The sequence below is a fragment of the Beta vulgaris genome, chromosome 7 (assembly GCF_026745355.1).
Source record: "Beta vulgaris subsp. vulgaris cultivar EL10 chromosome 7, EL10.2, whole genome shotgun sequence".
Classification (NCBI taxonomy): domain Eukaryota; kingdom Viridiplantae; phylum Streptophyta; class Magnoliopsida; order Caryophyllales; family Amaranthaceae; genus Beta; species Beta vulgaris.
In genome coordinates this window covers 27864645-27888097 of record NC_079208.1, presented here as the reverse complement: position 1 = coordinate 27888097, position 23453 = coordinate 27864645, and the positions used below count along the sequence as shown (strand labels likewise).

The following is a 23453-nucleotide window of genomic DNA, read 5'->3' as shown; positions in this document are numbered from 1 at the left end:
AAGACACTTACAACCTATCAACAAAAACCATTTAGCAACAGCCTCAACCAAAACTATTCACCACCACCAAAACAGAAACAAAACTACTTATCTAGCTTCTATACATAACTTGTTAAACTAAACTAAATCTTTATTGCTCCATTTATCATTTATCCTTGCTCGAACTCTAATGCATGTATCTACCCCAATCTACTTGATCAAAAGCTCAAGTCTCAGAACCACTGCATTCCAGTAGGAATGATTCCTTGCTCTCCAAAGATAATAACCAATTGCAGCTAAGCTAGCATAGCAAACTAGTTGTTACTTTATTTACTTGTACTTCCTGGCCCATTTCTTCCCCATTGTATATAAGCTCTTCTACTGACTCTGCCTGATACTCAACCACTGTATGATGCCATGACAAAATTTAGTACCATAATGGCACTTAAATAATGAATGAGTACATGAATCTTCACCCTGATTACAAAGGAGAGAGACAACTAGTATCATTACATAGACCTGCTAGTTGCAGTCTATGTTGTTTTCAGTCTATCCTTAGTTACAAGCCAAGATATGAAAGCATGCTTTGGTATATTGGCCTTGCTCCAGACGCAATAGTACTCGTCAACGTTATCCTACTCACCCACAAGCCATCAGTAGCCCTCCCTAATGGTATACTTCCCCCCCCCCCCCCCAAGCCACCTATTTTAAGTATAACCATCCTTGAACATATCCTTCACAGTACATATCATCTTCCAAGACCAACTGACGGACCTAGTAGGGACATCGTCCCCCCAATTAGTGTCTTTGATATAAACATTATGTATCCATTTTATCCATAATATGCCTTATTTTTGAGCAATTTGCCATACAAATTTTCCTATGGCTGCTCTATTCCACTTGTGAAAGTCTCTAAGCCCCAAACCACCTTTCTTCTTTGGCTTCCGAATCCAATCCCAAGAAACAGTAGAGGCTTTATGTAGATATGATTTGCCTTCCCAAATTAAAGATCTGCAAATTTAGATAATCTTATCCATAACCTTCTTGGGTAAGAGGAAAATCTGAGCCTAATAGGTATGTAGACTAAGTAGTACAACATTCCCAACTTCAACCACAAACCCGCAGCAGTCGTTTCTTTGGCAACCTCTCTCAAAACTTCATTAGATACACATAGATGAATTGCTGAGAGTGCCTTCAAATCTATCTCCTCCCACTTGTCACCCGTCATACCCGAAGGCTTTTTGGATACACCTTCTAGAGCCTTGTGACAACCACTTTGAACCAGGATGGCTTTCATCTTTAATTGCCATAGGCCAAAATTTACTTGCCTATCAAATTTCTCAATATCGAATTTCATTGACATAATCAAAAAATCAAACTTTTTCTATAAACATCTAAGATCTTAAACAACCAAGCTCTTGATACCAGTTTGTTAGGAAACAAGGTGTTGTAGTTTGATTAATGCAGAACAGAAAATCAATGAAATGATAAAGGTGAGAAAACAATAAAGATGAACAAACAAAGAACACAAGGATTTACGTGGTTTAGTCAAATTTGAGCTATGTCCACAGGTAGGAGATTAGAGCTTCTTTACTATAATGGAGAAAATCAGAGAGAATACAAGGAGTCCTAAATCTAGAGGCTAAAAGTGTTTCATAAGTTGTGTTAATAATAATGAACACTAGGAAGCCCTTTTATAATCATAAGGAACCCTGTACAAACCCTAAAAGATAGCTAAAAAACGAAAAATACCGAAAAAGCGCGTGCAGCGCACAAAACGGCGCAACGCCCGATCGGATCGGGCGAAATCCGCCCAATCGGGCCCGAGACGAAACAGTTTCGTCAGTTCTTCGTAAAACAATCATAACTTTCTCATTTCTCAACGGAATTAGGCATATGACCTATCGTTGGAAAGCTCTTTGAACAAGATGTCACCTCCAATTTGAATCACATCAAAAACATTTATAAATTGAGAGATATATGCATTCAAAGTTAGCCTTATGTCATTCACAAGATTTCAAGTCATAAATAACAGAATAAGTTTTCTTAAGGCTTCAAAAACACACAAATTTTTAGTTTTCCAAATGGGCACATGACTTTCTTTTAGTATCCATGCAAGCATAGGCTTTATTGCTTGGAAACATGTACAACATGTCTCATATTTGTGATGAAGGCTACTTACTGCAAAAGAGTTCTCTGGGTCATTCTCTGGCATTGGTCTTCTACAACTTATGCTTTATGGAAGACTACAGATACCTTATTCACTTTGGTTTTTGTCAATTGCAATGAAGGTTCAATAATATTTCGCTACCAAAGTCGCATTTTTCAAATATCCTCTTTAATGCTAAGTATGGTTTCATTCTACTCTTACCAACTTTTCTGTGGCTTTTTGTATCTCTTCTACCATGCTCTGCTAGCGTCAATTCTTGAGTATGCTTTGTATTCTTCTACTCTATGTGTTGATGATAGATTTTTTTTATTTGTTTATTTCTTCTTAATGTCTTGCCCTAAATACATTTGTAGGCCTCAGTTCAACTGTTCTAATCATAGCTTTTAGTCAACTGTTTTCAGTTGTTGAGGTTTGAATTTTGAGGGAATGGTACTAATCATTTTTATAATGCCTGATTTGTAACAGAACAGAGGTTGTCTTGCATGTTGTACTAATCCACAACTAATCATCGTTGTGGATGAGCCATCAAAAGGATTGAAAATACAAGGTCGAGCTTAACGGAAGATATTTTGAGTAGTAGCACATATGATCAATGGACAAAAGTGCAGTTCTATCACATAGAAGCATTTCATCTATGAGCGCCTCTAATCAGATGCTTGATCCCTAAGGTGGTAGTGGAAGCACAACCAATCTTTTTAAATACATAAATAATGCCAATTTTGAAGCTGCTTTTTTTCTGTTTATTTCCCCCGATCCAATTATCTCCTTAGAGCGTACTAGGACTGCCCCCTCTTATATCTTGTTGCAGAAAGAAATGGGTCGTATACTATTCTTATGATGTTCATTGAGTGATTGTGGATTGCCCCTTTTTTTGCCAGGCCAATTGATGCTTCATGCTTCGATTCCTGGACTCCTGGTTCCAGCAGATGTTTGATGCTATAGTTTTATATCTACTTTTCTCCCCGCTTGTTTTATGAAATACGTACTAATAGTGCTCTTATGAGTTACTTTATACTAACATCTTCCATATAGTTGTGGTTTTGTGTTTTATATAAGTTTTCAGGTTTTCGGGAATTATTTCCCTATTTTATGCTATTCTTGATGCCACAATGGATTAAGGTGAGTTAAGAGGCACGTGTATGAGTTCCCGAGGCCCAAAGCTGCTTCCTAAAGCCTTCAGCTGTCAGGAGATTTGAAGACTTGGCGTCAAATGCCAAGAAAGCTCCATTTGAAGGCCGCCCGATCTGGTCGAGCGATCACTTCCTTCCAAATGCGATTTGCCTCGGGCATGATTAGGTGTAACACACCCACTCGTAATTCGCTGGTTGCGCGTGCTCGCCTGGTCTGATCGGGCGCCTTGCTCTCCTAAGCTACTGAAGACAACCATTAGTGGAAGCCCGCTCATAAGAGCGCCTTTAAAGCTTTGTTGAAAAAACATGGGGTCACTCACAAGGTTGGATTGGCTTATCACCCACGGACCCAGTGGCCAAGTAGAGGTGTCCGACACAGAGATTAAATGGATTTTGGAGAAAGTAGTCACCAAAGCAAGGAAAGATTGGCTCTTAAAGCTTGATGATACTCTTTGGGCTTTACACACTACATTTAAGACCCCTTTGGGAAAAAATCCATATCGAATGGTGTACGACAAAGCTTGCCATCTACCAGTTGAAATTGAATATTTATCTGCATGGGCTACTAAAGAAATTAACTTGGACCTACAAGCTGCAGGTGAGGCACGACTTTTTTAATTGAATGAACTGAATGAGCTTAGACTAGAAGCTTAGGAGTACAAGCTCTATAAGGAGCAAATGAAGAAGTTTCATGATAAGATGACTGAAAAAATAGATATTTATGTTAGTGACAAGGTAATACTATTTCATTTGAGGTTGAGACTTTATCCTGGAAAATTTAAGTCTTGATGGTCGAGACCATTTGTGATGACTGATGTTAAGCCACATGGAGGAATTGAAATTTCTAAGAATTGAGGTGATAAGTTCAAGGCGAATAGGCAATGCTTGAAGTTGTACCATGAGGGTTCTTTCATAGGCCTTGCTCAGGAGATTCGCTTTTAATCGACTCTTTCTAAGACATAAGTGATGAGGCAACATGGTCGTGCGGGACCTTCATAAAGCAGCTCTTTGCGGGAGGCAACCCGTATCTTTTCTTCCTTTTACTTTGATTTCTTTCATTTCTCTTTCTCTTTCTCTTTCTTTTCTTCTTAGTTTTTCTCTTTTTAGTGAGTGAGTGAGAGGGTACTAATTTCCATTTGAAGTCTATTTTGTGTAGGGTGGTTAGTTTCCATGAGCCATGATTTTCCCCGAACGAAAATGAGACCAAAGCAAGAGTCGAAACGCATTTACACAAACCGCCCGATCTAGTCGGGTAACCTCGTCCGGTCGGGCCCGTGACAAAACCAGCTTCAGAAAGCAAAAGGCTAAAAAAATGGCTTCGCTCGATCTGATCGGCGTTCTATCCGTCAAATTTTCATCAAAAAAATGTTAAGGAAGTGCCTTCTCCTGATCGGGCCCGCCACAAAATCCGGGGAACAACAAAATTTTCACATGCCCGATCTACCAGGCAACTCCTCCCGATCGGGCGCCTGGGTAGAAATCACGAACAATGTATTAGGCCATTTCTTTTTCTTTCTCATTCCCCTTTCAATTCTCCCGTTTCTCACTCTCTCTCCTCTCAAAATCCTCTCAAAACCCTAACCTCCCACTTCTTCTTCCTCCATCCTCTCATCCTTCACCTCTTACCTCCATTAAATTACCTCCCATCTTCAAGAAATCTCCTCCTTTCTTCACCCTTTACTTTTTCTCTCACCACTTTCCCCACCTTTCTTCTCTACCCATCTCATCTTTCATTTTTTCACCTTTTTCTTTTGTGGGTTTCACCAAAGGTTTGAAAGGGCATCCATAATAGAAATATGAAGATCTCAATGTGGGCAACCTTCAAGGGCAAGGGGGAAACCACCACCACCACCACCGCAAATTACATCGGATGAAGATTTCCTGAGGTGGTTTTCAGGTTTGAACAACAAAACGAGAATTTTAAACGACTGAAAGGTTGTGAGGTACTACCACTCGCTTTCTAGATCTTGAATTTTTTGAGTAATATGGGAATTACAAATAATTTTAAAAGTTTCATGAAGATAATTGGCATGGAAGCCTTCTATAATGTTCATGTGAATACCTATAAGAGCCTAGTGTTTGAATTTTATAGTAGCTTTGAAGTTACTAAATCTAGGTCTGGCCCTATTTCTTATGTTTCTTATCGATTGCTCAACTAAGACTTTTGTCTTTCACTACCCCAATTTTCTAACATTTTAAGAATCACCAATAGGAGGACATTAGGCATCCGGACGGGTATAATCATGGTTCATGTTATTACAACATTACGGATAGTGAGGTCTTAGTCAACCTACACCATTGTAAGGCCACTTACATTCACCATCCTATCTTCAAAATTTCGCAATAATTCAAGCCTGGACTTTGTTTGGGTGGGTTGAAGGAAACAACTTGCAAGGGCATGAACTTTATCTAATAGGTTCGTAGCTACTTGTCTAGGAAAAAAAGACAAAGCATTTCATTATAATATCCCCCATCATGTTGCTCTTTAGTTTGAGCGCATAGCTCAAACCTACCCCAACATCGTCATGATGGCACTTTCTTTTCCCTCCCCATAGTTAATGGTGGGATGATTACCCCATTTGCCTGACAGATAGCGGGGTTTGACAAATCCCGCTATGAACCAGTCCCCGGCCCCACCCTTATCGATTCTAATTATCTTGAATCTCTTCATTGGATATAGCGAGCTGGGTCGGATCGTTATTAGTGGTTTGTAGGCACCCAACGTTCCATCAATCTTCCTGATCCCCTAGCTCGCCTACGACCCGAGCAGACGCATTCCCACCTCCCCATCTAGGACCATAATTTCCCCACCCCTACTCCTGAGATACCCTAGCCCACATACAGTAGGCGCCTGCCTCCTGATGCTGACGGTGAAACTTCCTCTTCTGCTCCCCTTCCTCCATATACTGGTGATTTTGATTTTCAGGGCATTATGACCACCCTACAGAGGTTGGATCTTGGCATGACTGCACTCAGACTGACCAACACTTCGTCATCTATCCCATGTACAATGAGTATTGTAAGACTCGTCGGATTTCGGAAGAAGGCCCTCACCCCTCCTAGTATACTTGGAACCCCAGCTACAACGTTCCAGGGACCCGTGGTGCACATGACATGGAGGATGATGATGCTGAGGCTTCCTTGGGTGATTGACGTCCCTTTTCCTTCTCCTTTCCCTTTCTGCAATGAGGTCATTGTCAAGTTCAACTTGAGGGAGGATCTTTGTAAGTACTCTCCTCTCTTTAATTTCTTATTCTTGTGAAGTTAGTTTAGTTTCATTGCTTTCAAAAAAAAGAAAAAAAAAGATAAATATTGCTAAAAAAAATACCAAAAATACGATTTGACTGGATTGGATTGATTGCTTCATTGTGCCCCTTGATGTTCTTTGAATATATAATTTAGCTCTTTATTTGGATAGTTGGGCACTTGAGATTGTGATGCTGGAGTGTGACATTTAACTGCCTTAACCTTAAGTGAGTTTTGATGATAACGCACTTATTGTGCCTGCATGCTTGAATTGGTTAGACTATGAGGATTCATTCTTGCCCATGGATTTATTTCTTTATCCAATCTATTTTTTTTGTGTGCTAGTTCCTCTCTAGCGTTCCGATCTTGATTTTGGTAAGGTACTTGCTGACATTTGGCATCATTTTCGTACGTTGTGATAGAGGTGTTTGTTTTAAATGTTTCTTAACCCTTGAATTTGAATTGCATGATTCTTTTTCCACTCTAGCCCACTGAGCCTAATGACTTTTCTGGTTGTTAAACCACATTACAAGCCTTGATCCCTATGTTTGATTACTATCCCAAGCTTGGGAGAGAATTATTGGGATGGCATTGTGATGATAAGTTGATTTGTGGCTCGTTGGTAAAATATTAATAGCAAGTTCAAAGGTTTGAAGAAAAGGAAAAAGAAAGAAAATAAGTGTATTTGTTAGTTCAAAGGAAACCATAAAAGTGTGAAAAGTTGAAAAAGTGCATTTGTTCCTTATTCTTTCATTCACATTGTTCTGAAAAGAGGGGAAAAAAATATACATCATGAGATAATGAACTGAAAACAAAAGGTTGATGTATGTTAGGGATCTTCCATAATAGGATGATGTTTTAATTTGGATGCGTGTTAATGTCTTGGGAGTTATTTTAGACCTCACTTGGTCTTGATTAATAGTGTTAATTACTCCTTTTTCTTGGTTGTATCATCACATTCCCTAAATGTTTTCCCTACCTTAACCCAAACCCCATTACAACCCAAAAAGACCTCTTGAGCATGTGTTCTTTGTTTGTTGAATCAATACGTAGTTAAATTGCCAAAGTTAAAGATGTGAGTTCGCTATGGAGTCGACTTGAATAGGATGAGCGACATGTACCTTTCAAAACACATGAGAGTGTGAGTTGGAAGGGTTATTATGGTTGGGTTGGTGAGTGTTCGATTAGATTTTATGCCTGCCATAAAAATTGAGAGAGTGACACCCTGGTAAGCACCTTTCGAGATTCGCATGTCATGTAAGGCAGTCGCATTTGATTGCTTGCTTGGGCGATTGGTGGTTAGAGTGATCTGAACAGTTGAACTTCAATTTTCCCTACTTAAATGATTTTGAGCTAAAAAAAAGTTTTGATCTATATTTTCATTTCTAAAGGGGTGAAGCAATAATTATATTCATGTTCATGTCATGCTTTGCTTGAGGACAAATAAAGGTTTAGCTTGGGGAAATTTGATGTTATAGTTTTATATCTACTTTTCTCCGCACTTTTTTGATGAAATGCGTACTAATAATACTCTTATGAGCTATTTTATACTAACATCTTCCATCTAGTTGTGGTTTTGTATTTTATGATAGTTTTCTGGTTTTTGAGAATTATTTCCCTATTTTCTCCTATTCCTGATGCCACAATGGATTTGAGAGAGTTAAGAGGCACGTGTATGAGTTTACGAGGTTCACAACTGTTTCCCAAAGCCTTCGAGTGTCATTAGGTTTTAAGAGTTAGCGTCAAATGCCAAAAAAGCTCCAGTTGAAGGGGTGCTCGATCGGGAGGTCACTCTCTTCCAAATGCCATTTGCCTGGGGCACGATGGGGGTAACACGCCCGCTCGTAATTTGCTGATTGCTCCCGATCGGGCGTACTCTCCCAGTCTGATCGGGCACGCTGCTCTCTTAAGCTGTTAAAGAAAACCATGAGTGGAGGCTCGTCCGATGTGATCGGGCCCCCCGACGCCCGATCGGACGGTTGAACCGGAAGCTGAAATCCATACTTTTTATTTCTTTTTTTTGTTCTTTTTAAGAGGGAATATGAGTAGCTTTGTGAAATATTTGGAAGGACCCTTTTCTGATTTTCATTTACTCTCGTTAGTTTTTCTAAGCACTAGTTTTCTCTCTGTAGCCCTAATTATTTGCACATTGGAGATTATTCAACTTCTTCCTTTTTCCTTTCATTTGGTAATTGTCTCTTTTATAATTCTTATTTACTTTCAAGTTTTTGTTTCTTATCGTTTTTAATTGCTTCAAAGTATGAATATTTTAATCGCTATTGTTTGTACTTCCTTTGCCACGAGTGAGTAGATTCGTTTCTAGGCCTTAGTGAGAAAGCCATCATGTTTATACCATGATTTATTGCTCTTGATTTATTTAACATTTAGGTTATGGTTAGAGCAATTCTAGTGTGATTCATTTTAATACGCGATTTATGTTAGTGTATAATTTCATGAATCGTTTATGGCTAATAATTGTTTTTATTGACCAAAATATTACTTTTAGAGGCCTACAACACACTAGTAAGTCTGATTATGTGATGTGACCATACTGCGTATGTTGCCTTGAGAGTGTTAAGACCCGACCATAGGATTAATGCCTACTCTAATGGCTCGACCCTATACCTAAGTATTATTAGTTTTCTAAACTGTATTGATTGATATAAGCATGGTGAACCGATCAAACGCCCTAGAATGTTCAGGTCAATGTAATGACATAAAAGGTCCACTTGTATAGATTTTGATATTAAAGGTTGACTTGTACAGTTGTATAACATTCCAACCTAGTTGCTATGTGAGAAATTTTATTATGTATACTTTATGAATAATTTATGAATTATTGATATTATTCATTGAAAAGGTGTAAATGATATGAATCCAGCGATTGTGGAGCTGGACCTGGCAGCATGTGGCAGCAGGTGTTGCTGCTTGCTGCAAACTAATTTTGGCTACATGAAAAACCTTCATTATAATAGTAAAGTAAATCCATCCAATAATCCTAAGAAAGAAATTTAAACATAGTTGAGCTTGAAATGGTGCTTGATCTCACGTTAAGCGTCACTAGGTAAGTCTATCTTATAAGCTCCATCACTAACTACACCAATCACCTCAAATGGTTTATATGCCTTAAGCATGAGCTTGTTCTTCCTCTTGCTTGGAAACCTTTCCTTCCTCAAATAAATCCATATAAAGTCACGTAACTTCATCGAACTTAGGTTGGCGCCTATGTTTATTAGCTCTTATTGCCTTGTATTGTGCATTCATCTTCTCAATTTGAGCTTTCACTTGAGCACAAGTCTTGTTAAAAACATCTAACCTCCTCTTACAATCCGCATGTATCTCATTTCTAGGTAGAGAAACAAGATCAATATGAATAAAGATATTAACACCATACACTACCTCAAATGGAGAATGCAAAGTAGTGGATGAATGAGATCTATTGTGAGCAAGTTCCGCATGTGCAAGCTTCCCATCCCAATCTTTTTGAGTCTTACTCACAAGGCTACACAACAAGGAACCAAAAGTTCTATTTATAACATCAGTTTGGCCATCAGTTTGAGGATGATGACTAGTGCTAAATAAAAGTTTTTTCCAACCATCTTCCACAAGAATCCCCAAATATAACTAAGGAATTTAGAGTACCTATTCGAAAATATGCTCCCAGATATGATATGGAGCCTAATGATCTATTTGAAGTACAAATAAGCTATACGAGAAGCATCATTCTTTTAGGGCATAGGAATAAAATGAGCCATCTTTGAGAATCTATCCACAGCCAGCATAATAGCATCCTTGCCTCTTTGAACTGAGGCAAGCTACAATGATCACAATATCCCATGGATGATCTAGAACTAGCAAAGGAGTATAAAGCCCTTTATGAAAGGTGATTTTTTTTAATATATCACTCAAAATATGATTTCTCATTATCATCAACTCTCCTTATATAAAGAATAGGAGCAGCAAAAGAAGCTAAAAGATTACATGGGACACCCTAGCAAAACCACCTAGTAGTTACGATTTTGAGACGTTTAAAGAGCTCCTTGATTTACGCCCTACATTAACCCCTCATTAATGGGATGATTTGTGTAGCTAATGATGAGTTTAAAATGAGATGAAATAGACTCCTAAACATTTTCTTAATGACGTCCATCTCCAGAGTTATTTTTGGAGTAGACTTTAGGATTTAATACAAGCATAATTAACAGCAAAAGCAAACTAAAATAAGGTGCCTAATACAAAACTTTAGGTTGTTCAACAATCACGCTAACCTTTACGTCCACTTGAGCCTTGTTACTTCTTCAATTGGGCTTAAACTATATCCCATGTGATACAAGTAACAAACTTGCGCTTTTGTGGCCTTGAATTATAAGACGATCCAAATCAGTAATTCAAAAGATCATCTACTTTTAATATCTTGAGTCGCCATGCCGCACATGTATTAGGGGAATTGTGACATTTGCTACTAGTTCCTTGTTGTTCATCCCTATTTCTTTGATTATTTGGTGGGGGTTGATTTTTCAGTTAGCTAGACTGGAGCATTATTATTGATGCTAGGAACAGGGACTTGTGGATTTTCGCCGGTAGGGGTATGTGTGCCGTCGTGTAGGTTACTATGTTGGGATTGACATATAACTTCACTCGTTGGGTTGTTAGTGAAAAAGGTACACTGTTTCGCTCTATCCATAATAAATACGCGAGACAGGCACATTGTGTAAAACAATGTGGATCCCATTACTTTGTTGATCCATGTTTGGATAGTAAATGGGTTGGGCTTGAAAAAAAAAAACTTGAGGCATAATAGATACAAAATTTTCAAAGATACCTTTAGAATTTTTTTCCGGTTGCAAGCTGGTGCTGGGAGCTTCTTGTGAAATATATGGAAACAAGATAAGAAATTAGGCACGACTAGACAAATGTCTTGCCTCCTGTTTGTAGTTTGGAATGGAGCATGTCAAAAAAAAAAAAAAAACACGGAATCTCTCCTCCTTTGTGTCTCTCTCCATTTTTCCGGAGTCTAAAGTCAATAGTATTTTTTCCCGACCAATGCCCTGGCCAGATACAATTATCAAATATATTATTATTAATAAATTTCACAATTTTATTAGCTTTTCATAATTTTCTGCCTAGTGCCAAATTGAAAAATAGACATTATGTCATATAAGTTGTTTTAACTTTTAAGGAATTGAAAATAAAAATAATAATTTCAATGTAATTGGTGTAAAAGAATGTTATTACCTTAATAAAAGTGTTGGAGATAAAAAAAAACTCGTCTATGTCGTTATAATTACATATAATAATAAGACTTTATTATGTTTTATATTGAAATATTAAACATTAAAATTATAGTTGATTGAAGGATGGGAGTTAGCTCAAGTGGTAGAGCGCTCCCCCTTGGCCCTTGAGGTCAGGGGTTCGATCCTTACCCCCAGCATATGTTGGGGTATTTCCTTAGCATGCTATGCCTGCCTTACCAGCCAATGTGTTGGTGTTTCCTACAGGCTAGTAGCCTTGTAGGGGTTAGCTCTTGGGCTAACTTAATTTCCTAATCAAAAAAAAAAACAAAAATTATAGTTGATTGGCGGTTAAACTCGAATTAAGAGTATGTGTTTGATTGCTAATAGTTACACATTATTAATTTTTTAATAAAGGAGAGAGAAAACTTAGGTAAATCCTTCAATTAGGGGCCAACCTAATTAATATATTTGTACATATTTACGACTTTTTACCCTTCACCCACCTCCCACTTCCATTCCTGCTCTTTCATATTCATCCCGCTGATTTGGCCGGAAAAGTAAAAGAGGATATGAGATAATCTGATAATGGATGCAGAAATTGAGGAAAACACTCCTTGCTCTTCAATGGCCGTTGAATCCATAGTACATGTTGGAACGGTACGCCTTTTAATTATCTACTTTCTGTTGTTGAATTTCTGAAGTATTTTCTACTGCATTCAACTTCCGAGCTAACTATGAATTTCCCATTTTCAAATTTCGAACCTTTTTCCAGGCAGGAGCACTTTGGGGTTTGTGTACTGGACCATATGATGCTACTAAATCAGGTAATGTATTAATCAACAGGGTTTTGACAAGGAAATTTGATCATGGGTTTTAATTATCTTCTTTTAGTAAGAACGATCCGCTTTTGTTTTGTTTAATCTGTTTGATAACTCTAGGATGGTATGTTTCTTTGATTTGTGTTTCTTTTATTGGTTTGTTTTATGTAATACAGGCCTTGCTGGCTTTTCTCGTGCCTCTTTTGTGGTAAGAATTTGATGAAGTAGGTGAAAATTTGAAACAATGATGAAATTGGTATATTTGTGTTTTAGTTTGTTTGTCAATTACGATTTACTTGATATTTTATGATGTGAAATGCAGGCGAAATCCATATGCAAAACGAGCGGTCAATGTGGTACGACTTCTATATAACTTAGTCTGTTTGCCATCTTCTCTTTACGATTTGAGCACTTGAAAGCAATGTCAGCACTGAACGTGAATATATTTTGTACTTGTTTGTGTGTTGGTCATTGTTAGTTTGGTCAATTTTAGATACAAAGTTAGCTAAGTGCAGGAACTCTGTTGATGTTGTGACTCACTGACTTGTGAGAAGGGATTTAGTCACTTCTTGAGAATTGCACGATATTGTTATTTATCAAGAATGTGCAGATAAGGATACAAGTAATGCATAGTAGGGTTGGACGGCATGTTGCCATCTAATGAAAATGAGGAACTCTTTAACAAGTAAGAAGTAAGAAGCAAGTTGATGGATCGTAAGGGATCTTTTCTTAAATCTCGAAACATCATGCACTGGTTTTGTGGGTCATCAAGTGCAAATTTTCATAGGATTGCTACAAACTACCTTGTGTAGTCACTTTTAACAAATTTGATCTAAATTGAGTGGTTATCCTATTAGTACATAACTCTTTGCAATTTATTGAAAGTTGTCTAATTTACTAGAAGCCATCCCCTCCCCCCCAACCCGAACTGAAAAGCGAACCAAAAAATATGTTACATATTATGTGATGCTAAGTATAGCGATGATTTATAGGAGTTGTGGCTGGAGTTTATAATTTCTTTTCTTGCTCGTGAGGTTTCAAACTTCACAAACTTGGTTGCAGCTTTTATTGTGGTGTCATGAAGGATGAATGTAAGTTTACCACACCTTCTAGTTGGTTCTGGACTTCTTTCTAACTTGATTGATTGATTTTAACATATTTCTTATGAAAGCATGTGTGCTTTTGGAATTTTTATATAAACCTCTTTGAAATGGATTTTACGGTGACTTCTAATATCCTCTTGCTTTCTGTACACAAGTTTTGGATTGTTCATTGTTCTATGTATATCCATCCTTGAATAATACTTTGTCTTCCCTAAATGTTAGCCTTTTTGGGTTTCGTGACACATTGAGTTGCAACTAATGAAGGGGTAAATATTTAGTGACGACGTAGTAGTTAAACTTGAGTTCTATATGTAGCATTTTATATGTTCCTCAAAGCAGTGGTTTCCTGAATAATGTCCTTACATTGATTATTTTAGCATGAATTAAAGTGCCTTAAAATCTCAGTGTTGTCCGGTTAACGCATTCTTTTTCTCAGAAAAACTTCATTCCCTTGTTTTATCCTTTCTATTTCCTTTAGAAGGGTGTGTCCGGCATAGGGGAACACTCCTTTTCCAGCGATAGGTCTTGTGGGGGAGCCGACTATCGATTATAGAAGTTCCACAAAAAGAGCGTCAAAGAAAAGGAGGGTGTGGGAATCTTTGTTAAGCATATGTTGGCCAGGAGAAAAAACCAGGTTGTGACCCTATTATTAAGGGGATTTTGGTAAATGGTGTGACTGATGATGTAAAAGTGGGGGTTGCCAACAATATAGTGGCCACATACGTCCCCCATTTCTTCCCTTTTAAATTCATCCCCACTCTAATTAATGAAGTAAATCATGGCAAAAATAATGCTCTTCAAACCAACCCACTTTCTATCAAACCCACAAAACCCTTCACACAAAATAACCCTGGGCTCCAGCCCACCAACCTCCCGTCCAATCACAAATGAACCGTTTGGGCCCATTTTGAGACATATGAAACAAGGAAATGAGAGAATTTACATTAAGTAAAGAGAGTTTTGGTTTTAAGGAAAACAAGGAACAAAAACCGTTTTGTATTTCTACAAATAACCACCAACTCCAACCCAAATACCACTAAACAAAGGTAATAATAAGATGAAACAACTTATTATTCAACGTACTTTGAAGTCAAGCTCTAAATTTAATGAAATAGGCTTTCGAGCTAATAGGTGGTCAGCGAGAACTTTTTGTCTAGTACCACATAAATAGGCTTTCGAGCTAAATTCAACGTACCACAGAAAATTGTTCTAATTATCAAGAATAAGAACATAATATGGAAGACCTTTCAAGCTAGCTACGGGAGAGGTCCATAAATCATTGTGAACAATATCGAAAAGCATAGAAATAGTAGATAATGAATTATAAAAAGGAAGTTTTACTAATTTTCCCAAAGGACAAGAATGACAAACATCATTTCGACCCTTATTACATTGAATGAGATTACGAGTACGTAAAGAGTTAAAAATTGCAGCTCTCGAATGGCCTAGGCAAGAGTGCCAAAGAGTAGGGGAGAGAGTAAAAACAGCGGTGAATAGGTAAAGATCACCCGAGCTCTCACACCTCATCAGATGGCTCTCCATCCGTAAATCCTTCACTGAAAACCTAAAGGGATCAAATTCAACATAAACCATATTATCAGCAGTAAATTTACAAACATAAATAATGTTTTTGATGATATGTGTTGCATGTAAGACATTGTTTAGGTGGAGGGAGGGGTTAGTTGTGGAAAGCGAGGTATGACCACCCCACTAATTGGAATCATGCTACCATTGCCAACAATAATACCATTATTTTTGCTCAACATGTAGCTTCGGTGTCCATATACCAATTGTCCAAGTGATTGCAAAGACAAACTATGCATAGCTTCATCAACATGGAACATAACCAACATTTGACCAACAGTTGGAGGAAGAGCAGCCATGTAGAAAGAATGAGAAGGTGGTGCACCAAGAATCCCAGGTTGTGGGGTTCGAGGTGGACGTGTGGTGGGATGAGATGGCCAGCCAGCAGTGGGGGTAAGGACTAGGCGGTGTCGCCCATGGTTGAGCAGCCCATGTGGGCCACGCAGGATAGTACCAAGTGGGCTGTGTAGGAGGCTGGGTGGGGCTCACCTGCTGCTGGTTGGAACGACCACCACTGCCGCGATGGTTGTGGTGATTGTGACCACCACGGCCTCGGTAAGAATTATTCTTTCCTTTAGTGTGTGAAGTACCACGGTGAGGAGGGGAATTGTCACGGGGAGCGGGAGACCTAGGACGGGACGAATAATCCGTAGTGGAGTGAGAAAGGAGCGCTGATTCAAAGTTCGAGTCATAGGGAGAGATTCCGTGTTTGTGGTTTCTTCAAGTTCAAGCATAGGATGAACCATCTCGAACGAAGGTAGAGGAGATCGATGTTGAACAGTGGTTTTAAAACTGCGATAATCTGATGTGAGGCCTTAAAGAAGACGAAGAACTAACATTCATCAGAAACTTTACTACCAAGATTACCCAGGTGGTCAGCGAGAACTTTCAGTCTAGTACAATAGGCTTTGATATGATCAATGACAAGATTGGCACGATAATGGAGTTTGAATTAAAGTGTCGGCACAATTATTTTATTGACTGCCTTCATAATCTAGAGTGATGGGGATTGGGGATACAGGTTTTGATATTGGAAATAGTGGTGGCAGGATGAAGCTTAGAGATGTCGGCCATGGCTACTGCTAGGGTAGAAGATGACGGCTAGGGATAGGTGTTGGGCCTAGGATTGTTATTATCTGATACCATGAAAGAAGGTAACGCCCTGTCTCTCATTAAGATTAAGCCAATATATATACAAGCTATTCTAGGGTTATCTTAAGGCTAAATAAAGAAAGTATACAAAGATAATAAATATATAAAGATTACATTCTAACGTTCACATTGTCCTATGATGTATTGAGAGTTAAGAACCTACAATCCCTGTGGCAATCGGTCCTTGTTATAGCTTGCTGTGATTATCATTAGCCTTATCTTATTCAATCTTTCTCTGAACTAGGACTTTTTGCTGGAATATTTGCATTGACTCGCTGTGGCATCCAAAAATACCGAGGACGTTCTGATGTGGTTAGTAGTACATTTAGTTTCGAAATTCTACTTTGCAAGAAATGACCCAAATTCAACCTTCCTATATGTTATATCAGATTTTAGTAATGGATTATTGAGAAGCTAACTTCAATAATCCAGAAGGGAGTTCAAAAAGTTAACTGACAGTCATGAATAATGTCTGATTAATTGCATCAATGCTTTATCGTTCTCAATCGCATATCTTCTGTAGAATTTGTGCCAACAACCCTCCTCATTGAAAAATACTACATCTGACTTGGAAGAAAGAAGGAAATATCATGGAAGACAGACAGTCGACTCATCATTTTATCTCATTTCCACAAAGAAAATGTGTCTTCCATTTCTTCTGCCTTGCATGTCTTATTGGAAAAAATTTGTGATCTACAAGATAATCAGACTCTCTGGCTTGTAAATTAACTAGGTATTCCTTCTGCAGGTTAATGCTGCAGCTGCTGGTGCTGTAGTTGGGGCTGCTATAGCTGCTGGAACTCGTAGCAAGAAGCAGGTTGTTGGAATGGCTACTCTTCTCTCTATCTTAGGTGCTGCAGCTGATCATTCCAGGACATTGTGATATTTTTACATCTGCTTCTGATGGTATTGGAGTAAGGCTGAAAAGCTGCTTGTAAGACATTATTCTTGACAATCAACTCTATCATTAATCCCTTTTGGTGAATCTAAATGAATAGTGAAGTGGCCTTGCTTTCAGGTTCTGTTCAGATTCTGGTCAAATAACTCGGTTCACATAATCTCAGTGCTAAAAGATGGCGAATACAAATCCAATTGCGAGATAATTCATCTGTAGTTTATTCTCACTCTGACATATCTGAATTTAGATATTAGTGATCTAGCATACTTGAAATTTAGCAGCGTATGTTTGTGCACTGATGATGCTGATGGGCAGTCAAATATTATTACTTTCTTGTGAACTATTTGATGAGATTTTCCAACAATTGGTTTGACTTCTAAATATGAGTTTTTTTTTTCCCCTGTCCATGCAAGAGAAAGTAAACCGTTTGCTAGCCGTTTTTATTGTTCCCTGCTCTATACGAATTCAACTAGTTAACGAGAAATGTATCCTACATCTTACAGTCTCTTTTTTTTCAACTTTTTTGTTTTCCTTGTATGAGAAAGTAAAAGACATTATTATGTAAAATGGTTTAGTATTCATTTTAATTGTCTATAATCATTAGTGGTCAAAGCTGTGTATTAAAAAATAAAAGCTGTGTATTAAAAAACATGATAAGTCGAAATAGAAAAATGATAAAGGGAGCATCATGAAGAACTTGCAAGAAATATGAGATTTCGGCAGCTGCCTATTTGAGCTTTACAAATAAAGCAATAGCAGCTTTCGTGCACTCCTAAGTTCCTATTCTGATTTGGACTTTGAAGGACTTAGGCAGTGTCGTGGTTGTCCACATTTTGGACGTGTACGGCCTTATCTTATTAAGTACGGTTTTTTTAATAAATACCCCCGATAAATTAAAATATTCACCATATATCTTCAATGTTTCAAAAATGCACCATATACCATTGAGTTTTCGAAAACGTTCATCAAATTCCCTTTTTCTAATTTCTGTTAACTCCCCGTTAGCTTTATTTATCATTTTGCTATCATTAAACCCTAATTCTAAAATCTAAACGTTGATTCTAAACAATAACTCAAACCCTAATAAATGGCAAGATATGAATCTGCATTGACTTTAGGGATCTAAATAAAGCAACACCTAAGGATCAATATCCCCATGCTTGTAGTTGATCTCCTAATAGATGCAGCATCAAGATATGAATACATATCTTCTATGGATGGATATGCAGGATACCACTAGTTAAGGATTGCACAAGAGGACTGTAATAAAACAGCCTTTAGATGTCCAAAATCATTGGACTTGTTTGAATATGTGGTCATGCCATATGGCTTAAAAAACGCTGGCGCTACATACCAACGAACAATAGATGCAATCTTTAAAGACATGATTGATAAGATCATGGAAGTCTATGTGGATGACATACTCGTAAAATCAAATGACATTTTAAGACATTTAGAACATTTTGGTCAAGTCATTTACTAGAATAAGAGAATATCACCTAAAAATGAACCCACTCAAATATGCATTTGGAGTTAAAACTAGTAACTTTTTAGGATTTCTCATCCATAAAAATGGAATGGAGATTGACTAAAACAAGGCAAAAGCAGTATTGGCAGCCAAGCCACCTTATAATAAAAAAAGAACTGCAAAGATTCCTTGGACATGTCAATTATGTTAGGAGATTCATGGCCAATTTAGTTGGGAAAACTAAAAAGTTTTCGCCTTTATTAAGATTAAAACATGAATCATAATTCAAATGGAATGAGGAGCATCAAAAGGCCTTTAATCAGAATATATTGCGGCCGTTTTTAAGCGCAACAATATTGGAAGATATTGCTACGGTTTTTGGGTAAAACCGCAGCAATATATGTATTTTATATCAGAATAATAAAGGATATTGTTGTGGTTCCTAGGAAACACGCAGCAATATGCTGTATTTAATAATGAAAAATACGCATATTGTTGCGGTTGTTGCCTAAAACCGCAACAATATTTACTGGTACAACTAATTTTTATTTTTTTTTTGGTATTTTGCAATCATTTTGAAATATTAAAATCAGGCAATTAAACCATCCACTATCTACCAAATTCACAGACAAACGAAAGACGAAATGACATCTTATAATCAACAACAAAGTTGAAAATTTTCAATTTCTAGAATATTTTATCAAAAAATGTAAATGAATCGATAACTTATCATCCAAAATAATAACTAAAAGACGAAAAGAAAGAATATGAAATTATATGAAATAACAAAAAATTTCTAGATCTGGTGAAATTACCAGAAAATTAAACAAACAGAAATAAAAGAGAATACAAAAAAATACAAAAACAGATTTGGCGAAAAAAAAATATTACACGAAAAAAAATTCAGATCTAAAAAACGAAAAAAAAACATGAAAAAAATGAACACTAGTCGGAGGCGGCGATGAATACTTTGGCGAAGAAGGAAACTTGTCGGAGGGGGCAAATTGGCATCGCTTGCGGTCGACGAACACTCTGGATCGAACGCTAGAGTAAAGAAGTGACGAACATTCTGGTTGAGGCCGGTGGGCTTGGCGACTTCGTCGCGTCGCTCTGTTCGCTTGGCTTTGTTCGCGTCGCTTCGTTCGAAGGTTGACAGAATGCGGTCAAGGCCGGTGGGCCTACGAAGAAGAACGGTCGGTTGGCGGATGAAGGTTGACGAACACTTTGGTGAAGAACGACGAAGAGATGAAGAGAGATTGAGAGAGATGAGAGGATGAGAGGAAGAGAGGTTGAGATAGAGAGAGAACTGAAGAGGAGTGCATGAGAAGAGAGAAGAAGAGAGGAGGAGGGGAGGAGAGAGAGGAAGAGAGGAAGAGAGAGAGAGAGAACTGAAGAGGCGTGTGAGGTTGAGAGAGGGAAAGTGAGGAAAAAATCCTAACTGATGGGTTTTATATTTTTTTAATGATATTGCTGCGGTTTCTGGCAAGAAACGCAGCATTATATTAATATATTATTTTTTTAATATTATTTTAATATATAGCTGCGGTTCTTGACAAAAATCGCAGCAATATGTCTGGTCAAATAATCAAATTTTTCAAATTTTTTTCTGTTAGATACTATATTGCTGCCGTTTTAGGCCGAAACTGCAACAATATCTTTATTTTATATTTTATCTTTCTCTTTACGTCATATATTGCTGCGTATGGGTAAAACCACAGCAATACTACCGCAGCAATAAGCAATTATTATACTAGTCTTTACCCGTTGGAGAAATCCTATTAATAAAGGCAATATCAGCCAATGTTACAGTCATTGGTCCCTATCGGAACAAAAAACAGTTGATCGCAGGGTCCCGATAAGCCAACAAGGTAGTGGATATAGCTCCATCAAAAAGGAATAGTTTCATAAGAAGCTAGTCTCAAGAAAGGTAGTATCTTGTTCTTGGTCCATTTGTCATGAAAAGGTTGCATGCGCGGAAACCATGCCGTTGCGTCCACTCCTGAAATCCAACCTTTTAAAGGTTTGCTGGATAAAGGCCAGTGCAAGTGGAGAGCAGACCTTGAAGTAAATGGAATCGTTCTAATTTTAGGATCTTCTAAAATGATATGATCCAAGAACGGATAGCACTGCTCCAAAATGAGTTGACGTTTTTGGCTTTGCATCCTAAAAGGAAAGCCAAGACTAATGGCGACAATTCTCTCCTCCAAAGGTGTATCAAGAGAATCAGTGTGCTCATTCACATACTAGAACAGTTGGGATTTTTATTTTCCATTGTTTACTCTAACGGCATTGCATAATTGACGTGCTGCCTCAGATTGCATGGTAGCAGCCTTTTTAACAAGTGTCTCACGAATTTCATTTTCACAGTGAGTTCTTTCATTAGACATGGTGTATTGAAATTTGGTAATGGTTGTGAATTCAAAAAGAAATGAATTTAAATGGTCTGAAAGATTTTAAATTTTCCTAAAATCCTTGAAAATGATATCAATGGAGAAGACAAGCAAACTTAAGCACGTGCACAATGCGTGTTACATTTATTTTGGGTCAAGTTTTAACAAATTAACACATAAAGCTTCTAAAGTCATCATATTAAAGAAGCCCATTTTAATGGGTAATGACTTGGAAGACCATCATAAGGGGTGTGTTATGTAAAATCCATTTATAAAGGAGCGTAACTTTTGGTTTTCAGAAGACTGTAAAATTCCTTATAAAAAGGGGTAAGTATAATAATCTTAATATCACACTCATCTCCTGAAAATACTCCCTAGAGAAAAAAACATCCCATCTCCCAAACTCTCTCAAAAAACACCCATCTCCAAATGGATGCTCCACAACCCTCTGCGAATCCTGTATCACAGGACCCTCCGAGATCAACCCCCAATAGGTTGATCAATATTTCATCCCTTCTCCTGAAATCCTAGAGGAGGTAAAGGAAGAAGAAGAGAGAGAAAATACCCCTCCCCCGTCAGACGGATTTGGTGGAGATGATGAGGATGAAGATGATGAGGAAGATGAACCTCCTGCCCAAAGGAGGGTTCAAGGAGGCAATTTCCCAGAAGAAGTCTCTAGCGGTGAAGACCGCTTCTCTTCTGGCGACGGCTACAACAATGCTGGTGGAGGCACCAATGGCAGCGACTTTGAGGCAGACTTAGACGCTTTTAGGCTAAGGTCTCCCAAAGATTAGAATTAGGCCTAAGATTAAGAATTATAAAATTTTAAATAGGTTTTAAAATTTTAAAGTTTCAGCCCTAGGTTCTAATCCCATTTTGTTAATGAAATATAAAAATTTCTTTTTAACCAATTGTTCATAAATTTTTATTGCATTATTTATATTTCTATCCAATCAAATTTAGGCAGTTTAATGGGTTGTTCAAAAAATGAACCATCAAATCAAATAATGCATGCTAAAAATTTGTTAAGTTTAAATAAAGTGTCTCTTGGATACTAAAACTGCTAACCATTATTATTAAAGAAATGGGCATAAATTACTTCTAAAAGTAATGATGGTTGTTCAACTTGCACACGCCATTAAATGTTGAAAATCTAGAGAAACGATATGACATATCAAGAGTTAGTGGGCAATCCCAATTTACCCATGTTTACCCACTAAGGGATGAAATATGGGGAATTAAAGATGATTACTAATACGTGTTATTGTTATCAAAAATGATAACAAGTGACGTTTCACTTGTCCTTAAAAATAGGGATAATGGTTAATACAGTGTATTATAAATACACTATGTTACTTTGAAAATATTTCATTCGTAAAAATCTTTGCTTTCCAAAATTCCAAAGAATTCTTAAGAGATGGTCAATCAATAAGTTGCTCCTCACAAATTTTCCCTGGAGAATGTTGGAGGTATAGGTTTAATATGGACATCCTGTAAAAGGATTGGGAGAAATTCAAAGAGGAAGAGGTCAGTAAGTGGCTGGCCAAGATCGCCAAACTCTTTTGGAAGAATTTAAAGATCCAACAAGGAGATATGGATGAAATAGGATCTAGTGTTGCAAACACGGGAAGTGACGTGGAATTCATAGCAATAAACCTCTGGCCACAAATCGAAAAGGGAGTACTGTCAAAGCTCCTAACAATTTGCAAGGCATGGGGAGAATGCATTGGAAAACAATACTTTCCTCTTGAACTAGCGCCCTCAAATACTACAGATCTATCATATGGGAAAGTAGTTTGGGTGTCTTCACTATGAAATAGAAGGTAGTCCAAGTGGACAAAAACACAAGCTTCAAAAAGCTTATACAGTATAAGTGTACATGCCTCTTATGGCAAGAACACATGTTCGAAAGAGGTGTTCCTATGCTTCTAGATGAAGATTACTCAGATGATGATGACCCTGAGGTTGATGAACATGAAGAACCACATACATCATTATTTTTGCCCATCTTAAAACTTGATAGATCAAGTAATAATAGAGTAAAATGTTCTAGTAGTCATCTTTATAATACGTAGTTTATCTCCCTAGGAAGCTATGTATTTACTTTTAAGAATTAATAATATGTCTTCTTTTAAAAGATATCTAATTATTATAGAATGGTGTTTCATTCTATGTTTATTGTTCCAATTTACTTTCATACTGTATCAAATTACGTGCAATAATTGTTCACAAAATGAATGATAGATCAAGGAAGTGATGTTTAGGCCCAAAGGTCTAAGTA

General features: G+C 37.5%; 1 protein-coding gene across 2 annotated transcripts; it reads left to right on the top strand.

The window, feature by feature from the left end:
- The first annotated feature begins 12224 nt into the window (after window positions 1–12224).
- Window positions 12225–17719, top strand: LOC104899092 (outer envelope pore protein 16-4, chloroplastic). 2 transcript variants are annotated; one of them, XR_002040454.2, is made up of 7 exons: window positions 12226–12416; window positions 12532–12583; window positions 12754–12785; window positions 12900–12933; window positions 16661–16728; window positions 17165–17350; window positions 17435–17719. XR_002040454.2 is itself a non-coding variant. In XM_019250854.3 (6 exons), the coding sequence occupies exons 1-6, from the start codon at window positions 12345–12347 to the stop codon at window positions 17297–17299; spliced, it is 393 nt and encodes a 130-aa protein (XP_019106399.1). In that variant the 5' UTR covers window positions 12225–12344; the 3' UTR covers window positions 17300–17719. The 2 variants fall into 2 exon arrangements, 1 of the variants encoding a protein (XP_019106399.1); XM_019250854.3 differs by having other exon boundaries at window positions 12225–12416; window positions 17165–17719.
- The last annotated feature ends 5734 nt before the right edge of the window (window positions 17720–23453 follow it).

What these genes read in the sequence shown, in the direction of transcription:
- LOC104899092 (XM_019250854.3), top strand. Translation starts at nt 12,345, where the DNA reads ATGGATGCAGAAATTGAGGAAAACACTCCTTGCTCTTCAATGGCCGTT. An exon ending in CCATAGTACATGTTGGAACG is followed by an intron (nt 12,417 to 12,531) that starts GTACGCCTTTTA and finishes ACCTTTTTCCAG; the next exon opens with GCAGGAGCACTTTGGGGTTT. An exon ending in ACCGAGGACGTTCTGATGTG is followed by an intron (nt 16,729 to 17,164) that starts GTTAGTAGTACA and finishes TTCCTTCTGCAG; the next exon opens with GTTAATGCTGCAGCTGCTGG.